The sequence below is a fragment of the Crinia signifera genome, chromosome 1, assembly GCF_055691185.1.
Source record: "Crinia signifera chromosome 1, ASM5569118v1, whole genome shotgun sequence".
Taxonomy (NCBI): domain Eukaryota; kingdom Metazoa; phylum Chordata; class Amphibia; order Anura; family Myobatrachidae; genus Crinia; species Crinia signifera.
The window spans coordinates 101,410,802-101,425,645 of NC_139217.1; the positions used below are offsets into that span (position 1 = coordinate 101,410,802).

General features: G+C 41.3%; 1 protein-coding gene across 1 annotated transcript in view; it reads left to right on the forward strand.

The window, feature by feature from the left end:
- The window catches only part of GLRA3 (glycine receptor alpha 3), a 176,324-nt gene extending 162,063 nt beyond the window's left edge, over nucleotides 1-14,261 (forward strand). The window contains exon 9 of the mRNA XM_083170822.1: nucleotides 9,712-14,261. Coding sequence (XP_083026948.1) covers nucleotides 9,712-9,990 — 279 coding nt within the window. The 3' untranslated portion in view covers nucleotides 9,991-14,261. The remainder of the gene's footprint in view (nucleotides 1-9,711) is intronic.
- Nucleotides 14,262-14,844: the final 583 nt, after the last annotated feature.

The window sequence follows — 14,844 nt, forward strand, 5'->3', positions numbered from 1 at the left end:
CTACAGTCACAGACCCCGCCACAGAGAAGGGGTTAACTACCCCCCCCCCCCCCCCACTAGTGCCAGAGCTGAAGGACAGGGAGCAGGACCTACCCGGAATGGTGGAAGACAGGAGCCCGACGGGGATTGGAGGGGGCTGCAGCGCGAAGACAGAGGGGAGAGTCCGGAAGCTGCAGGGGGTCAGAGGTCGCCGGCTGGAGCGTGGAGAGCAATGGAGGGAGTGGAGGAGGAACGACGGGCAGCCCTGGAGGACGGCGCGGCGGGAGCAGTGCGCAGCCCTAGAAGATGGTGCGGGGATTGACAGCTCCCTCCCAGCACCGCTGACACGTCCCCTCACTGCGCTGCACACCAAAGAGCCCCCGTTCCCAGCCTCCCGCCCCGGCAAGCTGAAGCACCTGCCAGCAGCGGTATCAGCCGCCCGTCACAGAAGGGGCAGGCTGACATGTCGGCAGAGAAATAGAGGTGGCTGGAAAGCCCCAGCAGGAACTACCCAGACAGGAAGCCTCCTGTATCAGAAGCCGCAGCAGAACCGTGAGTTGGGCCCTGGTGGCCACCATTGGGCACCCAATTAACATACCCCAGCAAGTGGGATCAGGAAGGGCCTGAAAGTGCTGGGTTGGCCGTAGGAGGCCCTCCTAATTTAGCCCTGCAAGTTGTGGAGGGTATTTCCTCCCTTACCACCGAGCGGACACCCGCAGATGCTACAGTCCATATGCACTTAGTCAACTCTCCCGCCCTGTCGTAGTGACATTGTCACCAGGTTGCAGACAGACTAGGGGGAGCAGCCTGTGTGTGGTGTCCCCCCCAGGGGGCTGGGGGCATGGCTAGAGGCTCACAGAGCCTCTGGGTCATGCCCCCATAGCGGCAAAATGGGGGCGTGGCCTCGCGGGAGAGCAGCGATTATAGGCCACGCCCCCCCCCCCCCCCCCCCGAAAATTTCGGCGCGCCATCGGCGCGCAGCAGCATCACTAGGGGGGGGGGGGGGGGGGGGGAACCAAAAGTCTGCCTTGCCCCGGGCGCCGGAAACCCTAGTTTCGGCCCTGCAGCATGTGATCTGAATTATGTCAATATAGTTTCTGCAGTCATGTAATTGAATCAGTCACATTCAGCAGACAACATTCTGATAATATAGGGGTTTATTTACAAAGATGGGATGTTGCTATGGGCAACCAATCAGATTCTAACAATTATAATCTAGAAGGCGCTAAATAGATAAGACGTAGATTCTGATTGTTGCCCATAGCAACATTCGATGTGACATAGAACTCCCATCTTAGTAAATAAACCCCAGAGTATCCGCATGTAATTGCTGTTTGTATTAGAGGAGAATGCCTTGCTTTAGTCGGAGGACTCCATAGTGCCAAAAAGCTATTGCTGCATTTTCTCCAACCTCAATGCGCTACTCTACATGTGCAGCTTTACAGTGCAGCTTCACCTGCGTCCTTCTTATACTGTATGACAGAAGTACCCTTCCACACAGAGACAGTCTCTTATATAGTGATACCCTGCATATTCCACACTGTCAGCACTGCTGTATGTAAATGGATGCATACTCTACTACCATGATTTCTTGTTGAGACAGCCTTCCTTGCATATCACCCTAATTCAGTAGTGTATTTATTGTGAGTGCAATGTGCGTGGTACACACTTGCCCCTGAGTCCCAGGGGACCCACACCGCACATGCTGCACCCGTGATGAAGGCAGCAGCGCTCAGGGCAGGTGACAGGGGAGGTCAAAGGGGACACTCGTACTGGAGCCCAACCAGTTGAGGAGCCCCAAGGCTTTGAGGGACTCAGGGGCAGTAAGCATGGCTGACTAATACTGGTATTATGCACCAATTTAATATAGGCTAATGTAATTTTTTTATGAATATATGGATAAATAAAGGAGTTATATATTTTTGTAATGGCCATATGCACTAAGCTTCAAAAAGTGATAAAGTGGAGAGTGGTAAATACTCAGCCCTACCTATCATCTTTCAAACCCAGCCTGTAGCATGACAGTTAGGAGCTGATTGGTTGGTCATTTATCACGCTCCAATGTATCACTTGTTGAAGCTTAGTGCATCTGGCCCATAACCTCTTTTCCTGTATTTATCTATGACTGGGGGGGGGGGGGGGGCAGGCTCATACTATTGGCCAATACTATGCCAAGACCCTCATATATTATATATAAAAATGTAAATGGTGTATGGTGCACCTTCTACTCTGTTCCTATGTTGTTTATCTATGACTGGCAAGGTACAGTATGCGCTGATGAGTTTTTTTCAGACTTACAGTACTGTATATGAACTTATGTTATGCTCTACAGTGCATGCTTGCTTGTAGCAGCATAAGTACCAGTTGTATAGTCCCACAGTGTGGAATAGTGCAGCCATTATACTAACTTGTTTTAGCTCACAGCACACACCGCCCCACCCTCTACCCCTTCTAATTTTAGCTCCAGCAAATACCTTCTCTCTTCACTTTGGAAGTGTCTCTGCTGTGCGCTCAGTGTTCTGCCCTGATGTGACATAAAGTCACAATCAGACATGCGCGCCTGCTGAGACTGTAAGGAGCTCACTAAGGTGGACCTGCTGTACCTGGTTGCTCGATTGGAGGGCTAAGACAGAGAGGCCGGGCTTGCGGAGTATTCTCTCTGCCAGTCTTCCGCATCCAGCCATGCACATGCTGTGGTGGCCCTGCATCACCAAAATTCTACTGGCCCAGGGGGGCAGGTAACACAGGGTTGCCTACCTTCCCGGAATGCCTGTGAGGGTCCCCAAAATCCCCCACTCTGCCCCCTGATCGCTGCATTTAAATAACCCTATCTGCTGATCTCCTATGAGGGGGCAGGGCTAAAGTGTCATAACACGTAATTTAAGCCCCGCCCCTTCCACATAGATCGCCAAAACAGGCCATTTACGATCAAGGGATGAGCTTAATGACATCACACTCAAGCCCTGCCCCCGAAGTCCTGCTGAAAGTCGGCAACCCTGAGGTAACACCCTGTCCTGGCCCAGCCTGCCACTGCTACTACCAACTGTATTCACATCTAAACTGAAATATTATTCCAGTAATACAACAGTATGCATGGCCTGCCTGAGCTTCACATAATGTTTTATAAATGGAAAACAATTATTAGAAAAAAAAAATGCAAATTATTATTTCTTTATTTATTTACAGTTTCGGTACTTGTGTATTATCACGGCGCCCACAATTTCCATCGTAGGGCATTGTACAATAAAAAATCGGTCGCATCGCATGTGATGCGACGCGATTGGACCAGATTTTTATGTAGTTTGGCCAGCGCAGCGAGCCACCAAGCCCGAAGCGTGGCGAGCGGACGCGGAATGCATGTGAAGTAATCCGCGCCCCCTCGCGGGGCTCGCTGTGCTCACCACGCTTTGGTCTTGGTGGCTCGCTGCGCTCGTCACACTATATAAAATAAACTCCACGCCGATGTGGATAGTGGCAGTTGCGGATTCAGGGGGGGGGCACCTGGGCACGTGCCCCCTCTGTCATTAATTTTGTAGCTGAGGACCAGGGCTTTCCAACGAGCCCAGTCCCGTGTCTCTAGCCCCCCGGGAACCGGAGATATCGCCTGGCAAACCTGTAACGTTTTTTCCCCATAGGATAATATGGGACCCGTCAATTCCGACCCCCACCCGGTTCCGACGACTGCCAGTTCCCACCCTGGCATCACAGAAGCTTATAATTGATATCATTCAATTCCAAATCGCTGGGCCTTCAATATGATACCAGGCTGGGATATTGCATGTAAACCGATTTTTTTTATTTTTGAAATGTAATTTCATGGCTGTTCATGATTTTGAGGGCAGATTACTCTGGAACCAAACGTTCCAGTATCACTGGACCAAAATCATTCAAAGCCCACTCAAAATACTTGTCTCATGTAAATGGGTCAGTTGGTCCCGAAGATATAGCCGGTTAAATTAGATAACTGGTTAAAGGGGGGAGGGGTGGTTTTCTCTCCCCCTCACACCAGAAAATGCAGGGACTAGGCTGGTGTAAAAGGGGCCAACCTGGGAATGCATTTTCTGGTGTGAAAGGGGTATTATTTCAAATAGCCGGTACCTACAGTGCTCTGAATACAGCCAGGCTCTGCCACTGTCAGTGGCTATCACTTCTGCCTGGCGGCGGCTGTCCCTCATTTACCACGAGCATGTATTCCCCCTTGGCAATGAGCATGTAATCCCACATGGCAACGAGCATGGAACCTCTGGCAATGAGCATGGAACCCTTGGCAATGAGCATGTAGAGAAGCAGCACTTATGTAGCATAATTTTTAATAGGCATTATGGTGTTTGGCATAACACATAATGGACATAATGGTAACTTAACGTATAATGGATATTATGGTGTAAATGTTTAATGCGCGCCTTTGGTGGACAATGTCCCTGTTTATGAAGTGTATTGTGAATTTTGGCTTAATCTGTGTGGCATTATGTGAATTCTGGCTCAATCCATGTGGCATTATGTGAATTTTGTCTCAATTCGTGTGGCATTATGTGAATTTTGGCTCAATCCGTGTGGCATTATGAGAATTTTGGCTCAATCCGTGTGGCATTATGTGAATTTTTTTCCCAATCCGTGTAGCATTATGTAAATTTTGGCTCAATCCGTGTGGCATTATGTGAATTTTGGCTCAATCCATGTGGCATTATTTGAATTTTGGCTCAATCCGTATGGCATTTTATGCATTTGGCTCAATCCGTGTGGCATTATGTGAATTTTGACACAATCCATTTGGCATTATGTGAATTTTGGCTCAATCCGTGTGTGTTATTATGTACATTTTGGCTCAATCCATGTGGCATTATGTGAATTTTGACACAGTCCATGTGGCATTATTTGAATTTTGGCTCAATCCATGTGGCATTATGTCAATTTTGGCTCATTCCATTTGGCATCATGTGTAAGGAGCAAGTATAATGGGGTCTAGTATTTTGTTGCATAATGTGTAGAAGTTGTATATGGTGTTGACACGCCCCCTGTTGAGTGGCCACACACCCTTTTCTGGAGCGCGCCTTTGGCGCGCGCACAACTACATCCTTCACTTGGTGGGCCTGCGTACTTTAAATGCCAGGGCCTATTTTTAATTCCATTCCCACCCTCTCCTGCCGCTCTCTTAGCATGTACACTGGCACCACTAACACCGCCCCTCCCCCACACAAACTCTTTTTTATCATGGTGCCCCCCCTGTCATTTTATCCTGGATCCGCCCCTGGATAGTGGGGGTATGAAAAGGTCGTAAGATGCGTACCGCCGCCCCTCACGGGCTCGCTGTGCTTGCCACGCTTCGGGTTGGCATTGATAGTGGGGTGGCGTTAACAATGGGGCGGCATTTAACATAGTCATCACCCATCAGGGTGGCTGTACAATTAATAAGCGGGTCTGGGGGTGCATTTAACACAGGAATCAGGAATCGGGTATGATCGCGTCGCATCGCATCGCATGCCATTATAATGGCATGCAATGCAACGCAATATTAAAATTTTACAGTCGGCCCTGGAAACCCTCAAATTGGGTCCCATTGCATGCCATCGCATACCTTAATTAGTGGTATGCGATGCGATGCGATGGGCGCCGTGATAATACACAAGTACCACAGTTTCTTATATAACGCAGCAGATTCCGTTGCGCTTTACATTGGTAGACAGTGAAAAAACAAACTGGGTAACGACAGACAGACTTGGAGGTTAGAGGGCCCTGCTGCAAGCTTACAATCTATAGGGATGCTAATCAGCCTAATGACATTATTCTATAACAAAAAAAGTAGGTTAAGCATTGAACAATATGTTGTACAATCGTATCATTTCAATTGAAACATTGGGGACAATTTTATAGGATGAAAGATTCAGAAAGTGAGAGATTCGGTGAGAAATCTCCAGTTTTTTTAAGTGGCAATCATTTGCACACTGCACACACTGCAAAACCGGTTTGATTTTGAAGTGTAAATGATTGCCGCTTTAAATCTCCCAGTGGATCCACCCTGATACCATTCCCTTGCAACTCATGCTCCCGAGATTAAAACACCTGTTTCAAATGGACTGGATCGAGTGTTTACTTGACACAGAATCTAGGGCATCAAAGTTCTTTGGCACCTGGCTCCCATATGTACACTCCCTTCCCATTCACGAAAAAGATCGTGTAATACTGCTTTCACATTGCAAAAACCTGCTTTCAACCCGATTTTCTAAACGTGTCTTAAAACTGGTCAAAAGCCAGTTAAACCCCTTTCATATTGCATGATGTAAAGGTATATTGCAGTTTAAATAGCGTTTTGTACATTTCAGATTCAACCCGTTTCACCCATAGAAAGCCATACAATGTCATTTTAAATGTTTTTTTCCTGCTTGTGGGCGGGGATCAAGTGTGGTTATCATTTGTAGCAAATACCGTTTCTGAGCTGTTCAGACTGCAGGGAAAACGGCTCAGAAACGTGTAGGATCCTGCTTTTAACACGTGTCAAAATACTGACTGGCTTTTCACGCTTGATTGTTATGTGTTTAGGTTGCTGCATTTGGTTGATATACTCACCACCCGGACTTTACCATGCTCCATGCCTAACTTTTTGCAAAATCGTGACTTATGTATATATGACACAAACCCAACGGCCCGCGCCAACTAAATTTTTTGATTGATACTCAATGCCAAAAGATATGCTCAGTAGATGTGTTCCTTTGCTACGACCAGGATGTGCCTTTTTCACAATGTATTGTTACACTCCACTTCCTGCTCTTTTTTATATGTTCTACTGCCAAAACTACTGTACCGTATGTGAACCTTCATGTCTTTATTGCAATAAAAATATAATTCAAAAAGATTTCTTACCAAATCTCTCACTTTCTGAATCTCTCAACCTATTAAATTTCACCCAATATATGTCTATATTAAATATATGAATTGTATATGCAATGTGATTTATTTGCATGTTAATCCTATCTTTACATAGTCCATTACCTTATGAGAATACAATGAGTGGGAAATTAAAAGTCACTGTATCAAAACTGTACATAAAAAATGCCTTCATTGTCTGTGTGGAATAATCCTCCGAGTGCAATACAACTCTGCAAATCAATACATGAGGGAACATTGATTAAATGGGATGCGGTCATTTGGTCTACAGGGGTTTTTCACTGTTTTTTGAGCAGACATGTGCCGACAGGCAGTTTTTCATGCCCTACACTAACACTAGGGTGTTGAGGGAGAGTAAAATAGTGTGCCCGACGCATGGCGAGCGATGCGAGTGGATGCGGTGCACTTTAAACTGTGTCCATGTCGATTGTGTTGAAATTCAGGTAAAAAAAACTGTGAAAAAACCCATATCGACCTTTTGACTGTCAATCTAGACATTGTCGAACTAACGACCTGTCGAACTAATGACCTTTTGACCTAGAACCATGTTGACTTTTTCTCATGTCGACCTAGACCCATGTCGACCTAATGGTGTCAAACTAATTACTGTCAACCATCATGCTGTAGACCAAATGATCCCAACCTGATTAAATACAGAGCAGTTTGTGTTCTCTGCAAAGCAGCAGAGGGCACAAGAGGCTGATTTATGAATCAGAGAACTATGTAAATCCAAAGATGTGTAATGAGATTTATCTTGCTTACACTTTTACAGCAAAGGTACAGTACCTAATGGCTACTTAGAAAAGATGTATGCTTTTTCCCCTAGGCAATTCTGTACCTGCCTTAGATTTAAAACACTAATAGGATGTATTTTTTCTCAGGCTGCAGTATATACATAGAGGGTTATTCAGACATGGAAAAAATGACTTAAAGCTTAGATCAGTAAAATAGTTATATATGGTATGTGCGGGGTAGAACTGCATATAATGTAACTTGGGGTATTCACTGTGTGACTTATAGGGGGTCATTCTGGTTGACCCACAAAGCTGCGAAATTAGCAGCTTTGCGGGTCATCTAAACGCTGCCCGCCAACGTTCCTACAGGCGGAGTAACATGGCTTGCAAAGCAGAAAAATACTGCTCCTTTGCTAGTCAACCAGAATCAGTGCCTTACTCCAATGTGCTACAGAGTGGGAGTTTTTAGACTACATTGGGATACCCCCTCCAAAAACCCTGCATTTTCCTCTGTAGTAGGCATGTTTATTACATGACAGCTGGTTTGTACTTTGGGCTTCTCATTGTCTTTTTTTCTCCCTTAGAATTCAATGTGGTTTTTTTTGTGGTGCCACATTTGAATTAAAGTAATCCTCTTCCATTCTACTAATACAGAGTATGTCAGATTGAGATTTTGTAGAGGTGTCAATATATATATCAGTATTTTTTATCAAGTCTGACTTGATGTCTTAATCTTTCATATTTGGTATACTGTGATGACTATGACTCTTTGAAAAGGTACATTTATTTCTGGCAATAGCATGTGCGGGGGAAGCTGAAGGAAGGAATGTGTCATGTGTGACATGAGCCACAACTTCCCCTAAGGTCTTATTGCATCTCTTAAGGTCTGTGTCAGTTGGAAAGAAAGTCATTTCATTTGACTTAAACCTAGGATCAGGAATAATGCCCCCAATGAAGTAAGCGCCATGACAAAATGCATTTGGGCTGTTACCATCTGCTTGAACTTTATTGACAGATGCTTCAATGTTTTTAATCAACTTTTTAAATATTATGTATATGAAACAAAAAAAGTTGTCCTGGTGGAATTTGTTGGTGACCCATTTAGAGTATGATTTATGGATACGATGTAGTGATTTATATTTTTGGTATACGACCAATCACTGTTGTCATTTTAATCACTATATGTGTTTGGATGATATTGTTTGCCCTAAGAGGCATCTTAATATTTTTAGAAGATAGATTAAAAATATTGTTATCCTTTTTTATATAAATGCATTGATTATATATTTAGTTACCACGATTTTAATAATAACCAAAAGTCTTGTGTATTTGAATAAATACGAAAGGAATAAGATTTGAGATACTAACGGAACATGATGTATGGACTGTTTTATAACTGATGTAATCCATGTATAGGTAAATCTAACATGCATAATAATTTGAATAATGAATGCAACTGAATGGACCATATTTCTAGAAGCTTATATAGGGCCTTATTCTAGTTCACTCTTTCTGACAAAATCCTTCTTAGCTGGACAAAACCATGTGCACTACAGGGGGGCAGATGTAAAATGTGCAGAGAGAATTAGATATGGGTGTTAATTTGTTTCTGTGCAGGTTAAATACTGGCTGCATTATTTTTACACTGCAATATAGATCTCACTTTGAAATAAAACCCCACCCAAATCTAATTCTCTCTGCACAAGTAACATCTGCCCCACCTGCAGTGCACATGGTTTTGTCCATCTAAGAAGGATTTTGTCAGAAAGAGTGAACTAGAATAAGGCCCATAGTGTCTCTGAAAGCAGGCTATTTGGAAAGTCAAGTGTATAAATTATGCCTATACAATCCTAGATGCTCATTTTATGAGCCCAATCTTAATGACTATACTGCTCAAGTTAAACACAAGCAGTTTGTTCCGCAGCAGTGTTTTTTCATGGTAGTGAACGACAATTTTTTAATTTTTAAAGCAAGTTGTTGAAACAGGAAGAAATTAAATCATATTAGAAATGAATAACATAAGCACCTGAAGACTTGTATTAATCTATTTGTAGCTTTAAGATACTTTGTATTACCTGAATAAGCTGACTTATTAAAGGATGACTCTATTTTTCAGGATGAAGATCCACGGGACAATCGTTTCAGCTTTACAGCTTATGGCATGGGGCCTTGTCTACAAGCTAAAGATGGGGTAACTCCAAAGGGGCCAATGAACCCAGCACCTGCAGCACCAAAATCACATGAAGAGATGAGAAAAGTATTTATTGACAGAGCAAAAAAGATTGACACAATTTCTCGAGCTGGCTTCCCTCTAACCTTCCTAATATTCAATATATTCTACTGGGTCATCTATAAAATTCTACGACATGAGGACATTCACCAGCAGCAAGACTAATGAACTGAAGGCTGGTTCGTCAATAGGTCAAACAGAAATATATAAAAACTTAAGCCAACAGAGTTTAACAATTTGTTTCTATCTGTTCCCTAATAAATATGAGCAAACAGAAAATATATTCAAATATATAGTACAACTACAGCTATAATATACTGCCAACTGTTTTTATGTGTAATAACTCAGAGGTTTCAATGCACAAAACTTACTGTTTTTTAGGTGAAGTTATTTTACTATACACTATTATATACACCGGGACCAAACAGGTTAAATGTTGTCTATTTACTGCAGCCACAACTTTATTGGGGTACAAAAGTTTTTTTAACAGTTAAATCTTGTGATAACATTTTACTCCATATATTTTTGAGTAGTAAATACTATTTTTTGAAGTATAATCAATGTCACATTTTGTACAAGAACAGGTAACTCTGTATTTAGGGCACAGTCATGATCCGTCTGCCTTACAATCTTATAAAATGGAAAAAAAAAACATCCAAAAGAGCAAGCATGTCCAAACTATGGCCCTCCAGCTGTTGTGAAACTACACATCCCAGCATGCCTTGCTATAGTTTTAGCATTCCCTAATAACAAAACTATGGCAAGGCATGATGGGACTTGTACTTTCAAAACAGCTGGAGGGCCATAGTTTGGACATGCCTGCAAACCAGCAATGGCTCTAGTCTAGCCTTGTCCAGTGGGATCACAGCTTCTGTTAAGACTGTGAAAATCATTATTGCACCAGTAAAAAGTTACCTCAGTTATGGTATTAGTAGTATTTTTGTTACTAAATTATATTTATTTTTTACTTTATCAAGGTTTTAATAATATCAAAAATAAAATGACATTTCAATTTCAGCTTCTTGAATAATACGATCTCAAATGTTTACTCATAGTTTTAACAATTTAGTATGCTGTATACAAATGTACAATATAGATTTTTTTTTTTACAAGACTGTAGGTAATGTAAATTAAGCATAATATAGTTTAGAATCTTTGTATAGCAAATGCAAATATACTAATTAAAAATGGATTAAAAACAAGATTTAAAAAAAGGTTATATATTAATAACCCCTTCTCCAAAACATTCCACACAGCAGAAATTCTTATGCAGGAAACATTAAGGAGGGTAATCAATCCCTTGCCGCTATTTCCAATGGAGGAAATAGAGGCGAGAGCCTATTCAATGCTGTCTTTCCCAACAACATTGAAGAGGCATCTCGGCAGAATGGACCCAACTTTAAAAGCTGTCAGGCCCCTTTTGCAGAGAATGGCCATGGATTGTCAAGATCAAGGGCCGTATCTCGACAATCCATGACCACGCCCCCTTTTCGCCAATCGGCAGGTGGGACATTGAATCTCATCTGATGATAAACAGGCGAGCGGGCCAATAAACGGGCCCACAGTCATGACCCGGGTTTGACTACCCCCCCCCAGTCAAAAATTTTATGAACATCAATGTTTGTTTTCTTATAAATATACTATGATAAACTAGACCCTGATTACACTACATACATAAGGCATCATGGTAAGGTTTAGATGAGGCATTCTGGTCATTATACTGTACATACACATTTTGTAAAAGATTTGGATATGCACATTAAAATGTATACATATGGAGATATGTATTTAGATAGATAGTTAATTTCCTTCTTTATGATATAGATCCTACTAGTGAGGAAATGTTCTTCTTCTACAGTATCTGTTGTATAAACTACTTGTATCTGTTGTGTAATCTCAGTATCTTCCATGCCTCCATTTGTACCTCACTGCACTATACTATTTTTTGCTTTAAGAGATAAGTGAAAAATGTATTTATCATGTTACTTAGACACCTTGTCTATATCAATTTGTATGGCATACCAAAAGTGTAATTTTGTTTCATAACTGCTGTTCAAATTGTTTGTTGCATCCATTTTTTTTATTTTAAAATCAAGTGTGACAAATTTTCAGAAAGAAACAATCCAAAAAGTGGAAACATCTACATTTTACTTGAAACAGAAGAATTGATACATAGTTTTGACTACTTGTGATATTAGGGCATAAAACTTTTTAAACTCAATATATTCACATGATTAAAAATCTATATATTAAGGCAAAGGTTCTCTTAACGATTCAATAATCCTATGGTGAAATATTAGCATAATGAATGGTACAAGTAGTCTCCTCTTTTGCAAAAAAATAAATAAATTAAAAATATTAAGCCAGGATACGTCAATTGAGTTTTTAAAATTATGTTTCACAACAAAAAAATATATAATATTATGAACCAGGTACAGTACAACGTGTTACTCAATTCTTACTCATTTCTGTGAAACATGTGCTCCACGCAGAAGAGTTCTACCAAAAAATCCTACATTTTAGTTACCAATGCCATAATATAATTTGTTAAACTACAGTTACATACTTGCCGTATAGAGTACACAACTTTAAAGCAATTGAAAGGGAAAAAATAATACAAAGCGGTAACTACAAGAATGTTATACAAAGCATAGTGCCAACTTTATTCACTGAGTGCCAAACTTTGTTCCAGTATTTATTATTATTATTATTATTATTATTATTATTAATAGTAATAATGTTATTTATATAGTGCTCTTTAGCTAATAGGACTTAAGGCACTTAACAGATATAATGAACATAATGAAGTATAGAAACAAAGAAGTATAGAAAAGCATTTAATAAAATACATGGAGATGCTAGAAAAAAAATTAAGCAAATGCTTGAGTAAACAGGAAAGTCTTGAGTCTGTTTTTGAAGGTTTCTAGAGCAGGGGCCTCTTGAACTGTGCAAGGAAGTGATTTTCATAGAGTTGGAGCAACATGGCTACAACCTCTACCGCCTGATAAATTCTGCGAGATTTTAGCATACTGCTAAAAGTCATTCATATACACATCACAGTAATCGAGCAAGGCAGTATGGAATTAGATGCTGCTTCAGGTACCTTCGGCGCTGTTCATATAGGGCTTTCAAAGTCAGTAAGTCAATTTGAAAACAAATTCTTCTCAATATATGCAGATGGCTTAGAGAAACAAACATGAATCCAAAATTTCGCAAATATAGGGTCTGACCCTCTATATTTTCAGTGTCTACCTCAGAAGGATGATCATCATATTGCCTCTTAGGAAGGACACAGTACTTATATATGGCCAGGAGCATCAGGAGAATATGGCAGAGACACTGGGACATCTACTACGGTACCTAATATTATGGCAACTGAGTAAGACTGTATGCAGACAGTTTTCTATCCGTGAGCATTATGCTGCCAGCAAAAAACACCAGATACTTTAGCAATAGACTGTATTAATATTTAACATAAGAAATTCTGCATAAAATGAAATGTCTAGTTATGGGTGGAACCGTCACTTATATTATAATAAAATATATTAAGTATATATTTTGTTAATGAGAAAAATCTAAAACTAAACCATTTAATTTTGAGAGAGCAGCAAATCTTTCCAATATTTATATTTTAATCATGCGAAACTATTTATTTTCACAACTAACTAACTAATCTATGTAATAATTTAAATGATTTTGAAAGTATCTCCGGTATTTCCTTAACCCTCTGGACACCCTTGAGTAAAGAATACCAATATTTACACTTGAAAATAAGCAAAATCCTTGAGAAAGCAGATTACCAAGTCTTTTTGGAACCAGTATTATAATTTAGGCAAAAGACACAAAGTGCCATATACCTTGAAGATATCAGTAGCTCAGTATAATAAACATGGATTGTTATAGGTTGGTAACAAGTTAACTTTAAATAACAATGTGTTTACTACAGTGAATGACATAGAAATACATTATATACTAAATATTGGCGAATTTTTTTTTTCCATAATAGATAAATTGACGAGGGATTGAACGTTTTTCTGTTATTAACTAAATGATACAGCAAACCATATATATGGATAATAGCCTGGCACTCTCCTTGTTAAAGGTCTCTGTGGTCTGAGGTTTATATATATATATATATAATCTATAATTATATTCAGTCTCTCTAAAACCTATTTCAATAACAATGCACAAAGCATGCCAATGACATAAATTGATCAACAACTCTCTAGAAATTATAATTATATTTAAAATATATATGTATTATTAGTGTAGTCTTTAGTCTAGCTGTAAAATAAAGCCAAAAGTATTAAATAATGGAAAATATTAAAATGTTAGGTACTTGTGGAGTATCACGGCTCCCACGATGGGAAAAAATCGCATCGCATGCGATTTTTCAACAGAAAAGCATCCAAATGCATTGAAATTAGTATGAAACGTGTTCAATGGCCCCCAAATGTCATTTTGAGGCTGTACCACCCCCACTATCAACGCGAACCCGAAGCGTGGCGAGCGCAGCGGTACGCGTCCTACGACCTTTTCATACCCCCACTATCCACGTTGGCGTGGAGTTGAGAATAGAAAGTGTGGCGAGCGCAGCGAGCCACCGAGCCCGAAGCGTGGCGAGCGCAGCGAGCCCCGCGAGGGGACACGGATACCTTCACAGGTATCCGCGTCCCCTCGCGGGCTTCACAGGTGTCTGCGTCCCCTCGCGGGGCTCGGTGGCTCACTGCGCTCGCCACACTTTCTATTCTCAACTCCACGCCGACGTGGATAGTGGGGGTATGAAAAGGTCGTAGGACGTGTACCGCCGCCCCTCGCGGGCTCGCTTCGCTCGCCACGCTTCAGGTTCACTCACCACGCTTCAGGTTTGCGTTGATAGTGGGGGTGGTACAGCCTCAAAAATTACATTTGGGGGCCATTGAACATGTTTCATACTAATTTCAATGCATTTGGATGCTTTTCTGTTAAAAATCGCATGCGATGCGATCGCATGCGATGCGATCGCATGCGATGCGATCG